A 26,246-nucleotide genomic window follows, 5' to 3' on the forward strand; every position below is an offset into this window, starting at 1 on the left:
GAACTCGTGAGAACTTTATGACCTCTCTTAACTCTCAGATTATAAGTTGTCCATGGCTCTGAATAAAGCAGACTATCGCCCGAGACTTTAGTCTACCTCCTCCATTGTCTCCATTCTCCCAGGCCCCACTACCTCTAGAGCCATGTCACCTCTTCTCGGTATGCCCTCCCTCCCTTGTATTTTCTTTTTCTCCAGTGTTGGGGATAGGACTCTGGGCGGCCACTTTTAAGCAAGTGCTGTACTTTTGAGTTACGCTTATGCTTTGAATTACATGTGTTAAAATGTAATCTTTTTATGGATGAGTTATATTTTGATAAAACTGATTAAAATATAACTTGCAGCATAACATGATACAAAGCTATATATGTTGGAGAAAAATCCCTAGGCTAGGGTACATGAAGTGATTTAGACCTAAATCTGAATATCCTTAAATTACAGGAACAGTGCCGGGGAGAGGCTGTTAAAGCAGAGGAAGAGGGAAGGACTAAATGGCTAAACGAGAAGGGGAAGAACTGGACATTTCTACAATTATTAGACCAGAAACTATTATTCCTGTTACGGAAACTTGTAAACTGTAATTGAAGTTGGTTTTTTTTTGATTAAGATTTCATTATATTTCCTTATTTTATTTGTGCATATATGGCGAGGGGGTACGTCCATACCATGAAACACATGTGGAAATGGAACTTGCAGGAGTCAGTTCTTTCTCCCGACTCTGTGGACCTGAAGAAAAAGCTTGTCTTGGTGGTAGCTACATTTCCCAGATGTAGCTCTCTTGCCCTCCTTAAAGATGGATTTTGGTAGAAATCAACAAATTTAATTTAGATATGGTTTGTTTTTATTTTTTTGAGACAGGGTTTCTCGATGTAACAGTTCTGGCCGTCCTGGAACTGGTTTTGTAGGCCAGGCTGGCCACGAACGCACAGAGATCCACCTGTCTCTTGCCTCTAAGTGCTGAAATTAAAGGTGTGTGCCACCACCACCTGAATAGACATGATTTTTATGGAAATGACATAACAAAACTGTTCAGTAGCTGCATAAAAAGATATTTACTTAAAATACAATGAAACAACAAAAACATAGCACAAAGGCACAGGGAAGGGTAATGGTAGACAATTCCAAATTCAGAGCATTTGTTTAGAATGGCAAGTTTGATCTCTTGACAGCTGTGCAAACCAATTACGGATGCCTTGGAGAAGGCAGGGGCCCATTCCTCATGTCTCAGGACATCCCAATAAGAAGCCCCCACCACTTCAGTCTAGTTCTAAACATTCAAAGCCTGGGAAAGTGGCTTCCTTGGCTTCAGACCCTCCATCTTCATCTCAGCTTGGTGCAAGTTCAGGTTAACGGCACCTTTTGTCATTAGTTTTGTAAGGTGCACAGCTTACTTCTCTGTCCTTATCTCTTTATGGTTCTAGGGATCAGAACCAGTGCACTGATCATTCCGGGTAAACCCTCTATCACTCATTTATACCCCAGCTCCTGCCTGCCTGTCTATGCTCCTTCTCAGCCATTGCTATAATGGCATTCTAGCTAAAGGAGCAATGGATGATTCTGTTTTAGCCTAAGGGCTCCAGAAATAACAGTGGCAGGCATTTGGAACTCATTTAGTTTCAGCATAATCTCCGAATTTTTACTAGATCTATCTTTACACAGCCGTTTAATACATCTTTCTGTTTTCCATTGGCATATGCAGGTACTCCTATGATGACTTAAAGCTCTCTTTTTTTAAAAAAAAAAATCTCCCTGGGATTTCCAAATCTCCACTCTCCATGGATCAGTTTTCTATGGATAGGAATCTGATGCACTTTAAAGCGATTTGGAGTAAAAATGAGTAAATGAAAGATTCTCAGGATGTTGATAATGAAGGGGATAACTATCCAGTCTCCAAATGATCTCATCAGACACTGGGGTAAATTTCAAAACATCCCATAACGAGGGAGCAAGCCTCTAATCGGAATTCCCCACTGATAATGGCGGGGATGTTGTTGGAAAATGACTCTAGGTTATTGGAATGTGTGGGCCGGGTGTGAGGCGGCCCACGAATGCCATCAAGTGAGCACAGGAGTGTGCTTTCTTCGCTTGGGTTTGTTTGCAGTTGGGAAAAGAAAGATTTTTGTTTGTTTATTCTGTGAGGGAGATTTAATCTGGAAATTGTTTTCAAATTCTGGTTTTCTTAGACATTTTAAACACAGACCAACCTAATTACGTACTGCATTCCAGCTATGTCTCAGCTTTAAGTCACGGAGCCTTGGGCAGCGTACTTCTCCAAGTTACCTCCAAATGTTCTCAGCCTTTTCGCTTTCCCGAGCTTCCATCTACCTCTGCCACTTTACAAGACTGCTCTTCTGGAGGTCACCTGTAATCTACCAAACCAAACAACACTTCACTGTCAATCTCCTGGGCTCTTAGCAGCCTCCTCCACGGGCTGCCGCTCGCTCGTTCACAAGCCTCCTTTCCACTTCAGGGCAGTCCCATCTGCAGCTGCTATGTCCTCCTCTGGATTTCTGTCTTGATCTTCTTGTTGGATCCTTGCTCTGCTCAACCTGAAAATGAGACGGCATCTCACTGACAAGTCTCGGGACTATGTCTTTGCACCCATTATTTTCTCCCGAGGTGACTTCATACATTCTCATGGCCTTTAGCATCAGCTCTAATCATGCTGGACATAGCTAAATCCCCACTCTTCCCTCAACCCAAGACTCAGATGTCTTAACTGCTGTGTTAACTCTTTATGTGCCGAATAGGACGCTCCGTTTTTCTTATTTATTTACTTAATTTTTGTCATTATCAGAGCTGAACCCACCCTCTCACATATGCTAGGCAAATGAACTACCACTGAGCTACCCGCCCCCCATCCCCAGAAACTTAAATTTAATACATCTAAAACAGAGTCCCTGGTTCCTTAAAATCTGGTCCTTTTCCTTGGCTGGCAGTCATCTATGACTCCCCCCTCCCCCATCTCATGACCAGTATCTAATCATTCATTAAAGTCTGGCCAGTCTCACCTAAACACTACATATTAAATCCACCCATTTCTTACCATCTTGATTGATTTTTCCTCAAACCAAAAGCATCCCTGATCTGCAACAGCCTTTCCTGGCTTCTTGTTCTGCCTTTTGGTCACTAGAACCCGTTCTTGGCACAAAAAGCAGAGGTAGCAGACATGAATGTGTATTAGGAAGATTTTCAAAGATGTACAACAGGACAGGGACTATTTACCTGCCATTCAGCCGTAATGGTTATTAGTTAAGTTCTATCAGCTTGTTTCATTGATAACGCATCCATTTCTCTGTCTTCTGTATCAGACAAAAGTCACAGACATTTTTCAGCCTTACATATCTCTAAAAGGACACTGTAAAATGTGACCACAAGGTCATTAGAATATCTGAAATTAACTATTTTTTATTAATATTTTATATGTATGTATGTTTTGCCTATCTTATGCCTGTGTAACATGTTCTGTGCCTTGTGCCCATGGTGGCCAGAAGATGGCATTGGATCCTCTGGAATTTAGAGATGTTTTTGAGCTGCCATGTGGGTGCTGGAAATTGAACAGGGGTCCTCTGGAAGAACAGCCGGCGTTCTTCACCACTGAACCATCACTGCAGGCCCAATAATTTCTTAACACAAATAAGTACATTACAAGTGGGTTTCTGAGTGTAAATATCATAATTTTTATTTTTACTAATTTGAGACCTCTCCTTGTAAAGCTGGCCATAGACATTCGGTTTTCCTGTGCAAACTCCAACATTATCGGATTACAGCTGGGTGCTACCAGAACTGACCTAAAGGTCAACCTTTTTGTCATTTATCATGTTCACGGTTTGTTTAAGTAAAGATCCCAAGGAGGTCCGCACGCTGCAGCTGACTAGTGTGCTTCTATGCATCCTGGAGTCTCCAGAGTTCTGCCTCTTGTGCGCTCTCACTCGCTCACCTGGTTTCCTCCACCTTGCAGCTTACCTGGTGAAGACGGTGGGGTTGGCTTGGATCCTGCAGAATTCCTGCCTAGTGCATCTCTGTACAGAACGCAGTTTCGTTTTGTTTTTCACATAAAACTGCGAACATAGCCTGATGGATGGCAGTGTTTTCTTCCACTCTCAGGGCTTTGTTACACAGAGAAACCCTTTCTCGAAAAGCAAAACAAACAAACAAAAACAAGCCAACAAGGGAAATGGATGAACCACACAGGAAGGGATGGGGAAAAAGACAGGCACGCAAACGTGGCCCCCCTGCTCCACCTTAAGGCAAAAGTAAACATCCTATTTGACATCTTAAAAATAGACTTTGGATTGGAACAATACAATGGCTTTTTCATCGAAGGACTTCAGGAAATGTCTGCTTAGAGGTGGAGATACTTTCCTCCCATTGTCTGAAGAGAGACTGATGAGGTTTCTTAAGTGATAATGCAGCCCCCTGTATTAAAGGTTTTCGGAGCATCTCAGATTCACTTTATCGCACCAGCCCCCATGCTGCCTTTTAATTTATTTTTTACTAAAACAGGGTCTCACTAAGTTTCATAGGCTGGCCTTGAACTCATCTGTGAAGCTAAGCCACGCTTTGACCACGTGATCCTCCTGCTTTAGAGCTATGATTACAAGTTTGGGTCGCTACCAACCAGGCGTGGTGGCCTTTTAATTTTATTTTGATAAAACCCCAGGTAGACCTCAGCCTGTTTCCCATATACACTGAGAGTTTCACCCTAAAGGAACTCAGACTGATTGGCTATCACAGCCTTTTTAAACCTTTCTAATTCATCCTTCAAACTCCAGAAATAACCAGCCCGGCTCTGGCTACATAGCAAAGATCATTCATTCATTCATTCATTCATTCATGATTAGGTCTTACTATTTAGCTCAGGCTAGCCTTGAACTACTAATTCTCTTGCCCCTGCTAGACACTGGGATTACAGACCAACACCACCAAGTTGGGTGGAGGCATGTGTTTTTAATGGAGATTGGGAGGTTGGAGAAGACACAAATGCGCGAGTATTTTAAATCTTTCAAGGGTTGGGCATGTTTTATCTTGGTTATGGACGTTCAGAGAATGCACTCTCCTCTAGTCATGTAAATTGGGAGCCTGCCTTTAGACTAGTCAGGGAAATGACTGCCCCACACTCTTGTAAAATTTTAATGTACCGTGAGAAACCGCTCAGTGCTGGCCGACTTACCGTGCTCACGTTTGCCCTGACCTTATTGAATCATGGAAAGCGGTTCCTAAGAGGGAAGGTTTTTTTTCTTCTTTCTTTCTTTCTTTCTTTCTTCCTTCCTTCCTTCCTTCCTTCCTTTCTTTCTTCTTCTTCTTCTTTTTTTTTTTTTTTACAATTTCCTGCACGATTACTCAGGTGGCTTTTCCTGTTTCTTCTCTCCCTTCTGGACTTGGGTCCTGGTAATTACTATTGCAGAGACCTGGAAGGACGCCTGCTCTCTCCTCCGCGCCCTCCCCCCACCCTTTTCTCCTTCTGGCCCCGCCTCCTCCGCACAGCCCTTACTTAGCCAGCAGCTAGACAGCTGTGTTCAATCAGAAACCACTTACAACTCCAGACGATTCAAAGGGGGAAACTTCGGCGTGAAGTGCCGCTCGGCTCCGGCTCTCTCCAGCTCTTTCCTGCCGGGAACCGGAGGCACAGATCGTCCTCGCAGCACTGCCCGGGCTTCTCCCGGAGAGTGCCCGAGCTCTGCCGGGGGCCGGCGCGAGCTGCCCGCTTGCCGGGTAATGGGGTTCCGCGCGGTACCGTAGGAGAGTCGAGGCGGCGCGGAGGGTGGCATCGCCCCGGGACTCCGCGGTGGGCGCGCGGGCGGGTCCCGGCGCCGGCTCGGCCGCTGCAGCTGCTGCGAGTGTAACCCTCTTGCCCAGCCTCCAGCAGCAATGGTTCGCCGGTGAGAATCCTGCGGGACTTTCCGTGCCGAGCTTCTGCATCCTCTTCGCCGCTGACCTGGGTGAAAATGGCTGTCTAGACTGAAATGTGCCGGCGGGGAGCAAGCCCAGGTTATCCAGCCTAAGCCAGTCTCCAAGGCTCCGAGGTCTGGGGACGAGCCCGGCTCTGAAAAGTGCAGGCATGAATTCTGGAGTTGCGGTGAAATATGGAAACGACTCCTCAGCCGAGCTGAGTGAGGTAAGAAACTGCTGAGGTCCGGGAGCTCGGTTTCCTTGCCTCGGCTTCCCGCATCACCCTAGACTTTCCCTACCCCACCCCTCGTGATCCCAGGCTGGAAGCGAAGCAACTAAAGATTGATGGATTTTTTTTTTTTTTCCTGGATCTTGTTTTAACTTGTGCTACTCAGGATCTGACCTGAACTGCCTTGATATTTCACTCTGAACCAAGTGGCTTAGAAAAGAAACAGCTCTCCCGAGCCACCTAGGCGTTTTATTCCCAAGAGTGTGGACCCCAATCCCTTCACTCCCGCCTCCTTTATTATATGCTACATTCCTTGCGGCAGTCGGAACGTTTAGCTTAAAGCCTCAATAACTAGTTTGGTAGGGCCGGGGAGATGGTTGTGCTGGAGACCGGGAAAGGACGGATTATTAAACCTCTCACTTGGTGCCCACGTGTGCTGCCTTTGCTAGGGTTCAGGCAAGGTGGTCTCTTCCTGGGTAGAGATGAATGACCTGCACCGGGTGGGGTGGGGGTGGAGGGGCGGGGAGAGGAAGCACATCAAAGCCGCTTGGAACTTTATTTCCTGCCTGGATATGGACTCCTGTGTCTTTGAGACCACATTTGCAATTCCTGGGCTTGCACTGAAGTGTTTGAGACCCGCTTTGAAATTAAATCTGCATCAAACAGTATGCAAAACTATGAGCGGAAAGGTGCTCAAAGCCACGTTTGGGGGAAATAGTTATAGGGATGTCTGATCCAATGAAACATATGAAAAGTGATAGGAAACCTATAAAAACCAGGTGTTCCAGGGAATAGGGGGGCCTTTTGGGTCCCACTTAACACCTTGCCTAGATCCTGTGACCCAGGTCACAAGGTCCTCTGTGCCACTTAAAAGTACAACTGAAAAGAGAAAGAGGGACCAGAAGACAGAAATGAGAATGAATGGGAAGTAAGAGTTAGTGATGTCAGAAAATAGAGGGAAAATGAGAGGATGCCACTTTTGCGGAGGGGCTCTGGATGGGGGAAATCCAGCGAGTTTTGAAAAAAAATAGCCCTGGTTAGTGGCCTGTATCATGCCTGTATCATGTGAACCAGAGCTGTTTCCTAACTCCCCCTGCTGACCCCTCCCTCGCCGCCCAGTGATGTGCAAGGCTGGAGAGATGCTGAGTGAGGTGGTAATTTTCATATGGAAGTGAGAAAGGAGGCATGAGGAACTAGGTGAGCTTTGCCAATTTTGTATTCAGGGCAAGATCTGAACTCAAACCCAGAGTCATGCTTCATAACTAAGCCATCCGAGAAGCATTTGGTTGCTATTCTAGGACCATTTAATAATCGAAACCCACTAATGGTTATCTCCTGGTAAGTTTGTGACAGGGCCCTTTTGTTCAGCCTCTCTCCGTGGTAGCACCTTTAACTCTATCACCTGAAGAAGAGCCAGGAGTAGCGCAGGTGGCTGGGTTGCAGACTGGAGATGTGGTTTTATTTGAATAGCTGCAGCATCACCAAGGAGTGTGTATCAAGAGGAGCGCAGAGAGTGTGCCACACGGGAGCTGGAAGAAAGCTGCCCCTTCCTTGGCCTAGCTGCATTAGTTAATCCTTGTTAAAGCTGGTGACCACATGAAAGAATTAGGGTTGCCTTGTGGTCTTGCATTGGCTGGAAAAATCTTATTTTAGATCACATGACAGGTTCTTGTCCCTAGGGAAACCATCAAGGTTCCCTGCCAACACACTCTCCTCCCCAGAGTTCCCGCTCTGGTCCTCAAGACGTGTCCATTCAGTTTTTTCCTTTCTCTAGAACGAGTTCTGGATCCCATGGTTTAGTTCTTCTCTCCCCATCCAGTCCTCTCCTCTCTCTACCATCTGTGTTTGCCTGAAGGTTGTATAGTTAGTTGCAATAGCCAAGCGAGGAGATTGATTATTTTCACTTTTGTATTTATTTAGAGACTTGGTAGTGCAAGAAAAGGGGCGTGGTTCATGTCTATGGACCCTGAATGGCAGTTCCATTGATCTGAATAACCGTTCTGATAGTGATCCTTTCTATAACATCCACAGATCTAAATACTCAGCTGTATTTCTCACAGAGTCTTTGGTATAGAGTCTCTCCCTCTCTCTCTCTCTCTCTCTCTCTCTCTCTCTCTCTCTCTCTCTCGTGTATGTGTGTGTATGCGCACACTCATGCACACACACACACACACACACGCATGCACACGTGCACCGCTTTTCCTTTGATGAACCGCCAGCCAGACGATCCCTTCCCCCTTGGTGGTTGATGTTCCCCTCTTCACCTGGAAGCATGGCTAATAAAACACCCAGGGTCCCTTTTAGTATTCCTTATTGCCCAGGAGCCTGGAAGCTGTCTGGAGGTCACTGGAGGGGTCACATGCTGGGTGGAATGCCTGCTGTTCACTGGGCATTTCTGAGACAGGAAGGTCCCTGAAAGGACCCACCATTGTCCCAGTGTCATCAATAAGAGGTCTTTTAACGGTATTGACTTGTGAGCTCAACTCATCTACAGGAGTCTTCTAGCCTTAGCCGCGGGAGGCACTCTTTGACAATAATGTTGACACTGAACCGGAGGGAGTGACAGTTTCTACATGACGCCTGCTAAGACCCTAGTGGGAGCAGTTTTCCTTTGGTGACCAGTGGACGGACTGGTCTCTGGATGCCACTAGAGACAGACAGCTGTGGGCGTATGGCTGCCAGGGCCAGGAGGTAGGGAGACCTAGGGCTCAAAGGTTCACCATTGGTTGTTTTGCAGGTGTAAGAGCTAAGATAAAAACAGGAAATTCCTTAACGTGTTCCTTTTGTCTATTTTGTAACCCTTTAGTTTGAATGATGGCATTTCGAGACCCTGTGAGTTGATTATAGGAGGACAAATTTCCTCTTTCTCTGAACATCCCAGTGTATTTTCATTTCCACCCCAAAACGCTTGCACCAAGTTTGAACAGACGAGGCAGTAGTAGGAATAAATACAGAAAGGGCTGGAAATTTGAGAAGCATGAACTTCTGATTTGTTTTCTTAGCTGTTCCCTGTCCCTGTCAAAGACTGCAGACTGTTTTTTTAACATGAGGTTAAAGAAGGATTTCATCATCAGCCAAATTAAAAATGCCTTGAGAAATTAAACGATTCATGTTCAGCCTCACTCCCCTCCCGGTCAGGAAACTGAATAGGCCACACTTTCAATAGCATTAAGTCAGATTCAGCCAACGCTCATCAAGGGAAACCTTGGGTGTCTTCCTCGTTGGCTTCAGTTTTGACCAGCAGTTTATCTCTCTCTGTAGAACGCATGGGGCCAGTCAGGGGGCAAACTGGACTTCATAACCAGTCACTCCGCTTGACGCGTAGACCAAGTCACATTCGGAAAGAGTGTGCCTTGAGGTGCAGCAGTGTCGAGGTGATGCTCAAGTTCACGCATCGTTAAGGAACAGCTGTCTGCATGGGCTGCTCGTCTGGTAGACAGCTACCTATTTATGTGGAAACATCAGGATGTATTTGTAAAGTTTTCCATTTCCTGGTAATCCTTAAAACCTCCGGAGGTGAAGAAATGTTATTTTCTTCAGGAAATTTCCGAAGCAATCAACTTTTATTCTTTGCCCTTTTCGCGTTACTTGAACACTGAGTGGGCAGAAATCCTCCCTCCTTGTGCTGCAGAGATTGCCCACTGCTCAAGTGATGCTGTCTTCTGCCTGTTTCTCTGAAGGCTTTTTTATTTGTTCTGTCCGCTCCCAAGCAGAGCAGAGGCAATACTGCAGGCCTTCCTCCTTTGCTTGCTGCGTGACATCCCCTGTGGCTTTACTGACACTCCAGTTAAGAGGCACGCCTCTGTGGAAGAAAGTTGTTCTTTGCATAGATGATCCTGCGTGTGTGCACAGCCATTTCGTGACTGTGCTTATTCTTCGCCACAGATTAATCGCATCAGTATTGCAAGCAGCTTGAAAGATCACCCGGTTTCCCCATGCTCTGTATTTTGTATCTCTCTGTCTTTAAAGAATCACAGGGCACTGTAATAAACTGCTTAGTGCTGACTTAGCCAATAAACAACAGAACAAGACACGATGTGGAGTTTGGCACATAGGTAGGTGTCTTTCAGATGTTTGGTTTCTGGATGCCTACTGCTTGCTTTCCTTCCTGGAACTGATGTTAAATGCTTAGTTTGAGATGTTTTCCCACCCTTTTTCATGTTAATAGCTATCTAACACACTCAAAATTTATGCACTTAAGATGACAATCGTGTGTGTGGAAAGATGGTTCAGTGGTTAAGAGTGCTTGGTGTTCTTACAAGGGCCAGAGTCTATGGAAGTCAGGTGGCTCATAACTACCAGAACCTCCAGCTCTAGGGTACCGAATACTCTCTTCTGACCTCTGTGGGCGCGCACACACGTGTACAGATATGTAATTGTAGACACACATATGAATAAAATTAAAATAAACCTTTCAAAGTATAGTAGTCTTGTTCATGGTCTGACCAGAGCTAGGGGCTTAAACACACGTGGCTGAGAGGCTGCTTTTGTCCCTGAGCTGGCAGAGCAGCTCACTTCTCTTCCATATAGCTCACTCTGTTTGTTGCTCACAGTTGCATGATGTCATGGCAGGATTGGGTTCAAGTTTGCAGTTTAATTTTTTTGTGTGTATGGGGGGGGGGATGTGTATGGCAGGAATGGTTTGAGATAAGCTCTTGTGTAGCCTAGGCTGGTCTTGATTTTGCTTTGTAGCCTCTTGAGCTCACCTGTTGGAATTATAGGCTTGAGCCACCATACCTAATTTGTGTAGTGCTGAGGATCAAAACCCAGGGTTTTGCGTGTGCTGAGAAAGAACCCTGCCCGTTAGCCCCAGATCTGCTGGTAGATTTCTTAACATGTAGGACTGGTACTGGCATATGGTCACTTTTGTTGTTTGGAATAGCTGTGTGGCCAGCTATTCCCACAGTCCAAGGAGTAAAGAAATGGATCCCGCATCTCCTAGAGAGGAGTGAGAGAAAACATATTTTATCCACCCCAGAGGCCACAAAATGACATCGCCTGTCTGGGCCCAGGTCCCATAATCCTGATGTCTCGTAGCAATTGCAATGGTTTTCCATTTTAGCTCTTCTTTCTGAGACTTGGAGTAACTAGCATTTTTTTTTTAAAACACTGCCTGGAAAATTGACATTCTTAACTGGTAAGGAAAAAAAAAACAAATGAACAAACAAACAAACAAAAAACCAGCCCGTGAGAGACATTGTCATACTCATAATACGGATACAGAAAATGAGATACCAAAAGTGAGACATCAGGCTAGTGAGATAGCTTAGTGGACAAAAGTACTTGCCACTCAAAGCCCGATGACCTGAGTTCTTGTTCCTCAAGTCACCATGGGAGACTTAACTACTGATAGTTGAAAGGTGTCCTCTATTTTCAACACTTGGTCACATACACATGATCTCTAGTCTGTCAGGGGTGTCAGGTCCTTTGGAACTGGAGTTACAGACAGCTGTGAGCTGCTCCGTGAATTGCGGGAATTGAACCCTGGCCCTCTGGATGAGTAAACGGTGCTCTTAACTGCTGAGTCATCTTTCTAATCCCAATAACACACCATCTTACCAAGGCTGAGCAGCCTGGGAAAGGTAAGCTTCTACAGGCGCCCAGGCTGGCTTTCTCTACAGTGGCCACATTCTACCCTGCTTCCTTTTATTAGTCTCTGTTACAGCCCTCAGCTTCTGATCACTTGTGCTTAGAAGGGAGCATTTTATTTAATAAACCTGTTTAACTTGGTTTGTATTGTAATCCCTGAGCAATGCTCAGATATGTGTTTTGATAACAATGAAATGGATATGATTAGAATAAAGGGCCCTAGCTGCCGCCATCAGCCTTCCAGGGGCAGAAGAATTCCAGGCGTTGAGTTTCCAGGTCCTGAAAGCAGATGAGTCGATAAGAGTGGAATGATCCTGGGTCAGCAGGGGAGACAGCACTGCAGCCCTTGGCTTGCTGGCTGTGCACTCGGGCACCTGAGGACTAATGCTTTGAAATTTGAGGTACCAGGATGTGGGGGGGTGGGGGATAAAGCTTCTCCAGTCTCCAGAACTAGGACTCGTCCCGTCCTTGCAGTCAGAACTCTGGTTCCTATTATAGCTGGCCAAATCACTGTGGGGCAGAGGTTGCTGAGGTTAGCCGCTGAGGCTCTGTGTGGCTAGTGTGTATGCATTGTCACACTGGGGCCCTGTGTCAGACCCAGTAGACGAGAAGCAGGCGGAGCCAAAGACGGGTGCCTGTGGCTAGAACCAGGTGGACGCCTCAGTAACAGGAAAAGGCGAAGAAGAGTGACGTAAGAGCTGGTTGGCTAGGCAGGCATTAGGTTTGTGATAGGGGAGGAGGAGGGGTAGAGGGAGAGTGAACAAAATGAATATAAGAACTCTGGGCTCAGTGTGGGCTTGAAGCTTTTAACTCCTACCCGAGACTGTTTTCTTCTTAAGGAGGTTCATGTTGGTACAGGATTTGAGTTGCCAGGGTGAGTGGGCAGACTAACTGGAGTAGAGAATGTCATAATGGGGATGCTTAGGCAATAAAGCCTTCGGTGCCTAGTGGTGATTTCCCCAGGGCGGTTCACAAGGAAGGCTTCCTCTTAGGAGAGGAGGCAACTGGGGGTCTAATCTGCATTCACAGCAAAATGAAGCTGCTGATGAACACATCCCTGAAAGCAGGATTATATGTTAGGTATTACCTGCATTCTGGGAGAGGAGTTTCTGCTGGGAAGAGGGTAGAACGGGACAAGACTAAAATAGGTAAATGAATAAATAAATACAAAAAGGCTCAAAACTTTGTAGCTAGGTTATTTATGTGAGAGAAATATATGGTTATTTTCTTAAACTGTCCCCTGTTGAATCAAACTTCTAGCAGTACTCTTTCATTCTCTAAAGAAAAGTTACCTGCATTACACAGACAAGCTCCATTAGCCCAGCAAATACCGAGCAGCCCTCGGAACTTCTGATTTTCATATGAATGTCCTTTCTCTCTTGTTGACTCCAACCGCTAAAGTTATCACCAGAGACAGAGGAGTCTTTTTAGAAGGCTTGCATTATCATAATGAGTGACTAAGGTGGTTTCTGTACCAATCCTTCAAAATAGTGCTTAAGTCAGCAAAGACGTTAAGCCGGGAGAAAGAAAGCCCCTAAGGGAAAAAAATTCCAAAATTAGCTACTATAGATTCATAAAGAAAGCTGTAGGTTTGGCTCATTGACTTTGCAGTAAACGTAGGGTGGTTGAAGCTTGTGTGGGGAAAGACACTCAGTACTTGACTTGGCAGGTATTGTGAGGCAGGGCCCTGGTCATGAGATTTTACGAGGGTTTGGAACGCATGGTGAGACAAATGGGCTAGAGCCCAAGAGTTCTCGTGTCTGACTCGTGATAAATAGAAACTTGATTGAAGCCTCACGGTGTGTGAGTGTGTGTGTGTGTGTGTGTCAGTTAACCTCAGCTGTGTTTAGGAAATGTACTAGAGTAGTTACCACGGGGGAAGAATGCCAACATGGAAGGAGAGCGCTCCACAATTAGGAAAGCAAGAGCATCTCTGGTTGGTTGACTGGGGAGAGTGGGAGTAATTGCTTGTCATTGCCTTCCTATGAGTTTTATGAACCTGTTTGCAAAATACTTGGTTTCCTTGGAGTCTTTGTTCTCCTCCATATCCATATCCTTGTGGCCTCTCCAGGCTAGTTCTGTCTCTGCTCATTTGTGTTCTGAACGGCTATGTAACCCACATGTGTGACGGCCTCCTTAGGGACACCCTGGGATCATTACCAGCCTATCCTAAGCAATACTAATCACTTGTCAGTTTCTATTTGATGGGGCAGGGGACAGGACACTGGCAGACTTCAAAGTTGCCTGTCTGCGTTGACTTCCAGTAGTTTAGTGTGAGAGGTGAGATGGCCTTGACTGCTTTTCTATTTTGGTTAAGATATGTATTTGATGCAATTCATGAATGTGGCTTGCTATCTCTTCCCCACTCATTTTAATAAATATTGTGTGATAGAACTATCTTAGGTCTGGGGTACAGCAAACACAACTGATGGAGCCTTTGTTCTAATGGACCTTACCTTCTGATGGGAGCCAAACAATGTGCATGTGTAAGTGTATGTCCAGTAATGTGTTCTATGAAGGACAGTGCAAGCGCAGAGGAAGAGGGAGGGAGGGAGGGGTGCATTCTCGCGATCAGGGAAGACCTCTCTGTGGAGTCAGTAGCTGAGATCTACCTAAGAGTCAGGGGTCAAGAGGGAGAAAATGGGAACAGATCCTTCAGACAGATGCCAGAGTCTGTCTGGTGGGTTTAAGGGGCATCAAGATGGTGGCACATGAAGCAAAGGAGCATGGGAGGAGTTGTGATCACAGATGGCACATGAAGCAAAGGAGCATGGGAGGAGCTGAGGTCACAGATGGCTCATGGAGCAAAGGAGCATGGGAAGAGCTGAGGTCACAGATGGCTCATGGAGCAAAGGAGCATGGGAGGAGCTGAGGTCACAAATGGCACATGAAGCAAAGGAGCATGGGAGGAGCTGAGGTCACAAATGGCACATGAAGCAAAGGAGCATGGGAGGAACTGAGGTCACAAACAACATATGGAGCAAAGGAGTATGAAAAGAGATGAAACCACAAAATTGGCCCCTATTTTATCACCTAGGGCTTCCTAAACCCTAGGAAAGAATATGGGTCCTTCTGGAGCTTGTTGAACATTGGCCTGAATTTATTTTTTATCTTATACACACATACACACACACACACACACACACACACACTTGCATATGTATTTTGTTGGTGCTGTGAACATGATGGGTGAGATATGGGAAAGAGAAAGTATTAGCAGCAACAACAAAAGCCCAACAAAAGCTGGAACTAGAACCTGGGAGGTTGTAACCCAAGGGCAGCACAAGGCAGGAGATGGCCCAATGTCCAGGGCTTATCCTTTTGCTAAACTTTTAAATCGTACCATTTTCTATAACAGAGATAATTGTGCTGTAAAAACTAATTAGTTTTGGATATGATGAGAATATTTGAATTCGTTCTTCCCTTACAAGAAATGTTTCCCTTAAAAGGAAAGTTCCAAGAGTCATGGACACTGGCCAAGAGAGATTTGAAAGTTGCTGTACCTTGATTGATGGTTCACTTCTGATGGAAGCGAGGTGGATTCTGATCCAGGAAAACTGGGCTCTGAATTTCCTTCAGCGCCTTGAATCCTTCACCCCCACCGCCTCATCCATTTTATCACCGACCTCAGTACCACTTGAGTGATCTATACCAGATACAGCTTGAGGGAGACCAGAATGCTGGTGCCTTTTTTTGTTTGTTTTTTTGTTGTTGTTGGTTTTTTTGTTTGTTTGTTTGTTTGAGCAGTTTGTCAATGAGTTTTCAACCAGGAATTGCCTGGCTGTTTGGTACTGAGATAGATGTAGCCAGACAAGGGAGCGTCTGTTCCGTGGATGCTTCTCTTTGGTACATAGTCTCACCCAAACCTGATGAGGAAACTGAGGCCTGAAGTTAGCTAGCTGGAAGAAGAGGCAGAAATGTGGAAATATTTTTTTCCTTTGTGTGGCAAATATTCACATTTCTGTCCCTTGTGCCTCACCTTTCTTTCTTGAAGGGTCTTCTCAGTAAAGAGCACATTCTGTATTCTTTGTTTTAAGAGGAGAGATTATTCAATTAATCTTGCCTATTTATAACAGTTCCATAGCCCACACTATTAAAATGATTAGAATGTATCTTTAGCTCTAACTTGGGTTTGGGGTATAGTGTAATCCGCTCTCAGTAGGTTTTACTAGCACTGATTGTTTGTTGGGTCTTATCAGCTTGAGAACTCCAGAAGAGCAGTGTGTTCTGTTTCGGGAACTAGCGAGGTGGGCTGACTGTTCACTGGCTTACCGTCTGCCTTCAAGCTTCTTGGCTCTGTGTGTGTGTGTGTGTGTGTATGTGTGCGTGTGTGTGTGTGCACTGGTGATGATGATGATGATGGTGATAGGAATTCTTTATATACTCCAGATATCAGCTGCTTTTGTTCATGTCTGGTTTTGTCTGCATTGGTCCTTGTACCATGCTTTCTCTTTAGTGAACATAGAACGAGGCTTGCACGGGAATCACTTCCATATAAAGCAAATATTGGTTGCCTACGCCCAGGAGACCCCAAGGTTTTCGGGAGGGAGGGAGTTTTGATTCATCTTGGGGTCAAAAGTACCTTTCACAGATGGACACTGGGCAGTTGTGTTTGGAACAAACAATCTCTAGCCGAGTTAGGCAAACACAGAGTTAAGAATTACAGCCAGGCCACGTGAAGAGTTGTGTTTTCCCGCCTCACACTGTGATTTCACAGTTGCTGGAGAGGAATTCTAGGAGAGAGCTTCAGCCAGAGGGGCCTGTGGAGAGTCGCCAGGAAGCCTGGGACTGGTCTGCTAGATTAGATAAAGGTTATTTTTAATTTATTGGTGCTCAGAATCTAATCCTGGCTAAACCAAAATCAAATTTATTTTCACGCTTGGTAGGGAGCACGCCGATTAAGTGTTTGGCTGAGGACACAGTAGACTAGGAGGGGTTGGGGATGACTGTGCCTTCGCTAAACGGGTGAAGTGGAACCAGGAAGATTTATTCCCAACATTTGAAAACCTATTTTGGGATTCATTCATTATTTTTCACTCTTTTGTAAGTCTTAATCCCCCACTCTTTGCCTCCTTCTCTCTTCCCTCCCTCCCTCTCCTTCTCTGCCCATCTTTCCCCTGAATGGAGCAGAACCTCTTATCCACTTTGGTACAACTGATAAGAGTAACTGCAAGCTTGCTTCTCATGTGGGGCCCCTGAGCTGTTGTGAAAATGCTCTCTGAATTCATATGTAATTACTGTGGAGGAAAATGTCTGATGCTGATAAACCTACCTTCAACCCCACTAATTCCCTAAGTGTCAAAAGTTGGATGTTTTTCTTATTTGACATTAAAATGTCCCCAATAGCAATGATGACATATTGAGATCAGGATAATATGTCCCATGGCTGGGAAAGGCCTCTGGTTTTTGGCCATCTTTACTGCCTTCTCCAGTGGGTCATTCTTTTGCAGTTTGTCATATGTTTATAAAGCTGTGGCCCCTGAAATCATAGCCCTGTCAATTCCCAGCTGGGTGATCTGTGAAGTTACCTTTCTGGGCTGCGCATTCCCGTTTATAAAGTAGTGATAATAAGTGTGCTAGCCCCTCCCTACCAAGAAGACTGGGGACACAACCCACTGTTTGTCTTTGTGCAGTACGTGGTTTGTGATAGCTCTTTCGGCTGTGGTGGGACTGTTAAAGCCATAGCTCACTACGGTGCTTGCTCCCACAGTAAGTGTCAAGCGAGCAAGTGCTTTATAAACAGAGGCATTAGAGCTGTAGCTGTGAGCACTGAGGGAACTGAGAAGTCCTTAAAGGTAGGCTAAGTGTCCTGAGAACCATGTCCAGGAATCCGAGTGTCTGTCTGCTGACACTTTTCCTCCCTTGCTATTCATGCTAGAAGTGCAGGATCTGGGGAAAACCTCGATCAAAAACCCAGGCGAGTCTTAGGTTGGTTCATTCTTTCTAAAGGATGGTGATGGATTTGACTTGTCTTTGGAAATAAAGGATATTTGTCTTAAAGAATGTTAATGAACTAACAAGTCTCAAAACTAATTGCTTTAATTTTTTTTCTTTATGTGTGTGTAGTTGTTTTTATTTTTTTTAATCTTTGGGGGCCCACCACCCACTCCCAAATAAATACACAGAGACATATTCTTACCTATTAATGCCCTGACTTTAGCTTGGGTTGTTACTAGCCAGCTTTTCTAACTTAAATTATCTGGTTTCTCTTTAACTACATTTTGCCAGTGGGTTCTTTTTAAAAAAATAAACCTTTATTCAATTTATCTTTCTTTCCTTCTTACCTCATAGCTGGCTGGGTGGCTGGCCCCTGGCCTCCTCCTCTCCTTCTTTTCTTACTCCTCCCTCTTCCCTATATTTTTCCTTCTATTTATTCTCTCTGCCTGGCAGTCCTGCCGATTTCTCTCTCCTGCCTAACTTTTAGCTGTTCAGCTCTTTATTAGACCAATCAGGTATTTTAGGTAGGTAAAGTAACACAGCAACATAATGCAACATAAAAATGCAATACATTTAGCATCATTAAACAGAAATTCCACAGCATAAACAAACGCAACACATCTTAAAGTAATTTTCCAAAGTGTGTGTGTGTGTGTGTGTGCTTGCGCATGCACATGCATGCTCACTTGCACATTTGCATGTACAGACCAGAGGTTGACATCTGGTGTCTTCTGTCACTCTCTACCATACTTTTGAGACAGGTCTATCTTTGAACTTGGTGGTCCCAGGTTTGGCTGGACTGGCTAGCCAGCAAGCCCAAGGGGTCCTACTTCCTATGCTTATTCAAGGCGGGGCTCACAGATGTGCCCTGTACCCAGCTCTTTCACATGGACGCTGGGGTTGACTCGGGTTCTTGTGCAGGCGTGGCTAGCACTTTACTGGCTGAGTCATCTCTCCAGTCCCTACGTTTTTATTTTGAACTTGTCTAATTTTGCCCCATCTATGGTGTTGTCAATTGCTTTTGTCTGCAGAAACTGAGCTTAGAAGGCACAACACGGGCAAGGAAGAGCACGATACACTAGTACCTGTGACTAAATGAGGCAGCATGGAAGAGGGCCTGACTGTTTGCATGGAATTCCCCTGCACATTGCAGGCTGTGGCAGTGTGGGTGGTATAGGAGCTTTGCTTTGGAGCGACAATGGTCTCAGAGGAGGAAGAGCATCTGGAGGACAGAAAAGAGTTAAGGAATTAGAAAGGATTTGGAATGTGCCCCACGGCAATAAAGATCTTCATTTCTCTGGATTTTGTCTGCCCATCAAAGGGGAAGAGATGCTGAATAGTCAGCTGGTATTTTGAAGTTGGTAAGGAGTTTACTTTGTTTGCCAAGGGGAAGGAATCTAGAGCCAGCCAGGTGAGAGAGACCCTGAGAGACCTCCTAGCTCTAAGCCGTGGTTGGCTAGCAGTGTCTTCAACCTGGTACTTTTCAGGATGGAGGTTTTGAAACCCTTGACTCTATCTCCTGCTCATCTCTGTGGCCTCCCCGCTTCTGTCAACATTCCATTTCTGTGGCATAAATTATCACCTTGAAACCATGTCCTCCACCTCGGGTTCTGCCTGAGTCACTGTCAGGTAAAAGGAGAAGCCCGGGTCCGGGGTGACAAAGAGTCATTGTATAGTCAGTATTCTTCCTCCGCCTTCCTTCTGTGAAGCTGCTGCCTGTGCCTCTCCCAGCAATGCTCTTCCTCTCATGACTGTAGCTCATTTAGACCAGTAGTGCCGCCATGTCCAAAAGGCTTCTCTCAACTCCCAGTTAATGCCAAATCTGTCGTGGGATCTGACAAAGTGCTCGCGATGCTAGCTTACCTCTTTGCACTCTTTCATACGGTCTCCTTGCTTGTTTCCCCACCTTGGAATTTCTCCCCAGAGCTTCCATTTGGGGATGATCAATGACAGAGAAAATGATTTCTTCTCAGAGCAGATTCGCGGTCCAACTGGCCAGCTACATAAAGGTTAAGAATGATGAGGAGTGAAAAGTGAGATTAGACTGGGAGCTGGAGTGAAAGGGCTCCTACAGGCAGCTGCTTTCACATCTGCCCGTGATGTGGGGCCCATGCTGCGTTCTGGGTTCCCTGTCCCCAAAAGAAGCTCTTAGCTGCCCTTCCTGTCTTTTGCTTCTGAAGGTGAGCCCCAGTCCTCTGCTCACTTTTCCGTGGACTGGGATCCTTGAGCCGTGCTTCCAACTGAACCCCACAGGACTGGGTGTGGCTCTAGGTGTCCTCTCAAGAAGAGAAGAACAGGGGCTAATCCTAGGCTGCAAGAACATCTTTGGAGCTAAAAAGGATGAGAATGCAGACAGCCCCCAATGCTTGAGATCCTTCAATTTTACAGTGGTACAGAAGTGCGTCAGTGGACACCATCCTGCACATTTTTTCTCCTTAGCGGCGTCAAGCCACAGCTTCCGGTCAGCCATGAGACTATGAGGATAACCAACCAACCCACAGCCTGCAGTGTATTGTGTGCTCTGCTGTGGTGTTCCTAAGTTAGATGGACTGAATGCCTTTTAGCTGACGACATTTCCAACAACGTCAGATGATCCGAATGTAACCTTGTGGAAAGTCAAGGGGTATCTGTACCAACACTATGCTGGAATCGTGGAGCATTATGAAATTCATTTCTGCTTCATCATCTAGGCATGCTCCTGAAATCCCAGTGATGGGGAGGTAGAGACTGGGGGCTATTTGGGGCTTCTTAGCCAGCCAATCTAGCCAAATCAGTGAGCTGCTGACACAGTAAAATCACCTGTCTCAAAAAATCAAATTGGAGAGCAATTGAGGAAAACCACACCTGACATTGACTGCTGGACTTCACGTGCCTGAACGTATGTGTACGTGTGCAAACACAGCTGAATCTATACCTTTAGAAACACATTATCTTCCATATAACAAAACCTTGGTTGCTTTATGGACCACAACAACAGTTCCGATATCCCAAAGCATCTTATCAATGGTAATAAATGCTTCTTTCACATTCCTATTCTCGTTAATGAAAAATAAAATTGTAGAATTCAAGAGAATGGTAACCTATCACCTTTAATCTTATGAAAGCCTCTTTCTGAATTAGAGAAGACTCTGTGGTGCTTATGATTGGGGTCTCGTTTCCAGCTGAAGGTCAAGGGAATTATTCTCCATAACAATATTCTGTGTATAATAGTGTCCTGTATGAAAAAAAAAACCTTTCTCATCTAGAGGAAACTCCACAATTCAGTTAAAATTCATTTGCAACTGACAGAAATATGTTAATTGCTTTTCTTGGGCAAGCGATTCTTAATCCAATAGGAATGATAGAGTTAAGATTCACTTGACTAATTTGAGTTTTTTTTAAATGTCAGAGATTCATGGTGCCTTTCTGGAGTTCATAAGGTGTTCCAGTCAAGGTTGGATGACTGGGCATTGTCCCTGTAAAATGTCACACATTCAGATTCCCCAGTAGGAAAAGTAACTCTCTATCCAAGCAACCAGATCATAATGCTTACAGGATCAGAGTGTCTTGAATCTTGATACTTCTGGGCTGGATGGCAAAACTGCCCAGGCTTTATGTGTGCTTTAGCCACCGAGCTGGTCCTCAAGTCTCTCCCAAAATTGGATTCTAAACATTTGGACAGCACAGGCTAGCTAACTTCTAAGTAGTGAAAATGAAGGGAGCAATTGTAATACTCAGGAATACACAGTGTGTGGGTTTGTTTGGCCATATCTCCCTCCCTGCCACCCCTACTCCCACCCCCTCCCACTCTCAAGCTCGTTGAATGTCAATACCCTCAAGGTACCTGATTGTCTTTGGACCTCATTAATATCACATTTACTGCTTTCATTGGTTATCCATAAGCACAGCCATGGCCTGTCTACCTCCATTTCATCCTATATAGTTTAATGTTCAGTACTAGTGTCCTCGACAAAGTTCTTTGATTGCCATCTCACGAAGGCTGTAGCCCCTCTCCTTTGTATCTACTGCCTTAGATATCTCTATTTCTGGCAGTTAATACACTGACCAGGTCTGTGACATCTTATGTCCTGTTGGAGTGGCTGTTAATCACCAGCGATCTTATTGCACAGTGCCTTCCTGTGAATTTTTATCTTACTGCAGTCCCATGAGACAGGTCGTATCAGCAGGGACAGGTGGCAATGGAGGATGGAACATTACAGTAGGGTCTTCCTCAAGGTTCCACATGTAGTAGGTGGCAGGGCCAAGTTTAAACTGGAGCCTTCTTCTCTAAGTCCCTGCTGCCTGTACTATATATATTACTTTCTCAGGTCATTTATAGTCATGGCTTTCAGAGTTTACATCTGTAAGACCTTGTTTGTGGGTTGCGTTAATCCTAAAATTTGCAAGAGGAAGATCAGTTCCACAATTTTGAGCCAAATTTAAAGCAAGCTTTAATTAAATACTGACCAGGATGGGTTCTGGTTAGGTCCAGATACCAGTACAGAGCCCCAATTCATGTTTTGCAGGGGTTGAAAAAGGCAAGACCCATTGTTCATTGCATTTCCCATCAGGTCCAATAGGGACAAGCTTACATCCTAACTTATTTCCTGCCTATGTACCTCCCACCTACACTATTTGTGCACATCCTGTGTCGTTGGTGCAAACATACTTGTTTAGGGATGTGAAAACATGTGGCTTTGTTATTTCACTAGAACTACAACTCCCAGCATTCCAGGAAGCTATCCTGTCCTTGGACAAGTGGGGCTTACAGGTTGACTTTGGCTCTTACTGTTGGTAGATTGAAGTGGGTTGTAGACATTTAAGACTGGAGATCTCATAGTAAAATCCAGTCTATGAAGCATGATTAATAAAAACTCAGAGACAGAAATTGTGGTTCAACCTGAAGGTCAGAAAATCAAAATCGCCAACCACTGGCTCTTACCTCTACTTCAGTCTGAAATGGCGATCCTGTCTTCAGGAATCTCAGAATGAGATTGTGTCTGAGAGCTGTCTCCTCCCGTATTATATTCCTCTCTAGGGCTGGGATTAAAGGTGTGCGCCACAGGGATAAAGGCATGCACTGCCTGGTTTCTATGACAACTAGTGAGGCTACTGGGATTAAAGGAGTGTGTTACCACTGCCTGGTCTGTAAGGCTGACCAGTGGAGCTATTTTACTCTCTGATCTTCAGCAAGCTTTGTTTATTAAAATACAAATGAAATGCCACTACAGTGGAGAACTGAGTCTGGGTTTGGGCATGTTGACTTTGAGGTGGCTGGTGGCCATCGAAGAGGAGATGCGCGGTATACTGTTGGATATTAGGTAAGTTAGGCTAGGATTGGCGAAGCTTTGGTTTCCATCCCTCTTCGTTCACAGTGCAGGTGGCTGATGGATGAGGCTGCTCTGTAGTCTCTCCACTGCGGGGGAGACTTTTGCTTTTGCTTCCTGTATCATATGAAGCAGTATGAAGAAAGCCAAGTAGTAGGCACCAGTTGGACTCAGATGCAGGCCAAGGCACGGTAGCCTTCTCTTATGTATAACAAACATGCTTATGACACATGCTTTTTTAAGTCATGGTTTTTAATATCATTTTGAATAATAATCTGATTAGTATCACATTGTATCAAAAAGTCCTTATGGCTCAAAGAAATGGTGGAAAGGAGTAAGTTAAGCAAGTGTGAATGTAGGCAAATTAACAACATAGCTAATATTAAAATTGAGCCGTATATTGTAATAAGTTATTCATCTTATATTGTTTACTTCTTTAATTTTCCATTCGATATTCTAAAACAGTTAAATTTTATTTATTCTGAGTGCACTGTGTTGTGTGCACACATGAAGTCGGAGAACACCCTGCAGGAATTGGCGCTCTTCCTACAGGGGTCCTGGGGATGGAACTTAAGCCCTCGGACTTGGCCACAGGCACCCTACCCACTGAGCCATCTCGCTGGGCCTGCCACTTAAGATTTTTGAACTGTGGTCAGATGGAGCCAATAAACTGCAGGGCATAAAGCTGTGGGAAGAGGCAAGCTATATCTTTAAGAGAAGATAAGAGGAAAGCCTGAGAGAGGCCTGAGGGACGGTCCAGGTCCGGGACTAGGCTGAATTGAGAAAATGTGTTTAAATGGAGCAACTGAGGAGTATATTGTTCAGAGTAAGCCTCTGATGTTACAGAATTCCAAACAAGTTTACCTTGAGGCCCTGGGGTGGTCTTTGTACGGAAATCTAACAACTACAAGGGTCAGTGTTTTTAAAGACTAAACACAGGCTACGTAATAAATTGGAACCATCTGCTGTTCTCCCCGAGCCTGCTTGCTTTAGCTTGGAGCCTGCTGCTGAAGCATGCCTTTCAGATGGTGAGGCAGTTGTACAGGTGAGAGGGAGCAACTGGGGCAGGGTGCAGAGACCCTTGGGCAGCCAGCTTCAGAGCCAGCTTGGGCTGCAACACCAGCTACTGCCCTGGTTACCCAGAAGGACCCAAGTGACTGCCGCTGCTGTGGCCCTGACATTCTGATCCCCACGGAGTATGGTGGGGGCGGGGTGGTGGTGGTGGTGGTGGGAGTGAGTTTAAACCACCAAGAGAAACTGATTTTAGATTGATGTTTTGAAATAGTATTTCCCTCGAGCCTAATAATGACTCTCTTCTTAAATACAACTGCCTGAACCAATCTAATTGTGTGTCTGTGTGTCTGTGACCCAATCAAACCTAGGGCCATGAGCATACTAAGTCTGTTAGAAATGAAGATATTCTAAAGACACGCTGTGTCTCTGTCAGTCTACTGAAACAATGGACCCCAAAGAAAGTAGAATTTCCCCAGGAGTCCTGCTGGGAGGAAGGAAAGGTAGCCAGCAAGATTGGGAACTTGTCTCTCAGAGAGAAACTCAGCACAGTTGAAAGAACTCACCAGACCACCTTCCATTAAGGGCCGGAAGCCCAGGTAATGGTGGGTCAGTGGTGGGCGGGACCATGCCTTGACCAGGGACTCCTGTTTAACCTTTGATCTCAGTTCAGGACCTCAAAGAAGACTGGGGAAGGAGGGCTATTCAATGGATCTCTTTGTTACTTTTCTCAGTGAGGCCACATTGAATGAATCTCCTATTCCTGTTTTTTAAAATGGGCTATTGAGGAAGTGTGGCTAGACCTGGCTTGGGGCATAGGTTGTGACCCTCAAGTTTTGCAACAGTACCACTGAGCTCCAACCCCAGCCCTGTGAACCAACCTAAAATCCCTAGAGCACAGTGGGTTCTTTCCTGATCTCAGGAGCTGCTGAGTTTTATGCCAGTTTTGTCCCTGCTTTAGTGGTGACTTCCTGTAAATAACAAGAAGATTATCACTTGGAAGTCCCCGGATGGAACTGTTTGCTGAGCAGAAGTCTATAGATACAGGCCTGACTTAGTTTTTGTTTAAAGTGGATATTACCAAAATGCTAATCTAAAACATTTAACCCACTGACTTGGCAGACCATGCCATGTAATCAATTGAACCCGAGAATATGAGTAACTATTTTTGAGACAGAATGGAGGAGGGTCCATTGCATCCTCCCCTGGTATCTTTGTGTCACACCACTGCCACCGTTCCTTCACACACACACACACACACACACACACACACACACACACACCCCTGTCTGGCCCTGCTCCCTGCCCCCCTAATTCCCTGGCCTACTGTGGATGGTCCCCTGGCTGGCCAGTATAGTCTCAGGGATTTGCTGCTTTCCGGAAGTGAGTGAGGGAAAGGCTGCAAGCTGTGTGAGTGACGCCATCTGCAAGCTGGCCTTGTTTTTCTCTGTTCCCATTTCTCTGGCATGTTCAACGCCAGGCTGGAAACCCAGGCCTGGCTGACTAGCTAGAAATGCCATTCAGCACGAACTTTTCTCACGCAGCAGCTATAGCATTCATTCAGAAACGAGTATTTATAAAAGTGGAAAGAGTAGACTGTGGGAACGCGGATGATGAAAGTGCTCTCACTTGATGATTCCAGCCTAGCGTGGAATGAGGCCTGTCAAAGAGGATGGCAGTAGAAACCTGACCGTTTGAATGATGGGAAATAATTTCCAGAGCGCTAGTCTGGCTTCAATTTCATTAGCTTTCGAAGTATTTTTAGTCCAAATTAAATTATCTGAGCTCAATACAGATGCTTCCCTACCCGTTTTTCCTCCTTGCTGGAAACCAAGTTGGCTTGCTAAGAATTAGACCGTTGGTTGCAACGTGGAGGAAGGAACAGAGCAGTTTCTAATGCCTATAATCGGAATTTCTGCCTCACTCGCCTGCTGCATGTTGTGACAGCTCTGAGGCTGAGGGAGTGAGTTCTGTGTCTAGCCTGCCAGAAGAAAACCCCTGTTTTGGCACTCTGCAGCTCTAGAAGGCACCGCCCTGCTTCATGTTGGTGAATATTGTTCAGCGACGTATGAGCAGAGGTAACTTCCCATAGATATCGTTCATATACAGTCATCAATCCCAAGAGGAGCCCACAATCCGGGTAGACTTAGGATTACAGGGTGACCGGCAGCCCTGGTGACTGGAGGAGATGTTGGGAAAATGTATTTTTGTGCCAGAAGATCTTCTTAGACTATCCCGAGTGATGACAGTCACCACCGTTGGCCGTGGTTTATTATGAACAAGGA

The 26,246-nt window shown here is 45.4% G+C and overlaps 1 protein-coding gene across 2 annotated transcripts in view; it reads left to right on the plus strand.

The window, feature by feature from the left end:
- The window catches only part of Mcc (MCC regulator of WNT signaling pathway), a 369,600-nt gene that overhangs the window by 138,944 nt on the left and 204,410 nt on the right, over positions 1 to 26,246 (plus strand). Inside the window, exon 1 of one of the 2 annotated variants that reach the window (XM_041660358.1) lies at positions 5,544 to 6,115. The exons of the other annotated variant lie outside the window; for it this stretch is intronic. Within the exon in view, the coding sequence (XP_041516292.1) occupies positions 6,059 to 6,115 (57 nt within the window). The 5' untranslated portion in view covers positions 5,544 to 6,058. Of the gene's footprint in view, positions 1 to 5,543; positions 6,116 to 26,246 lie in introns of those variants that run through there. 2 annotated transcript variants of the gene reach the window in all.

This window comes from Microtus oregoni, unplaced genomic scaffold (genome assembly GCF_018167655.1).
Source record: "Microtus oregoni isolate MIOR12 unplaced genomic scaffold, Mior012 000011F_ref0000422, whole genome shotgun sequence".
Taxonomy (NCBI): domain Eukaryota; kingdom Metazoa; phylum Chordata; class Mammalia; order Rodentia; family Cricetidae; genus Microtus; species Microtus oregoni.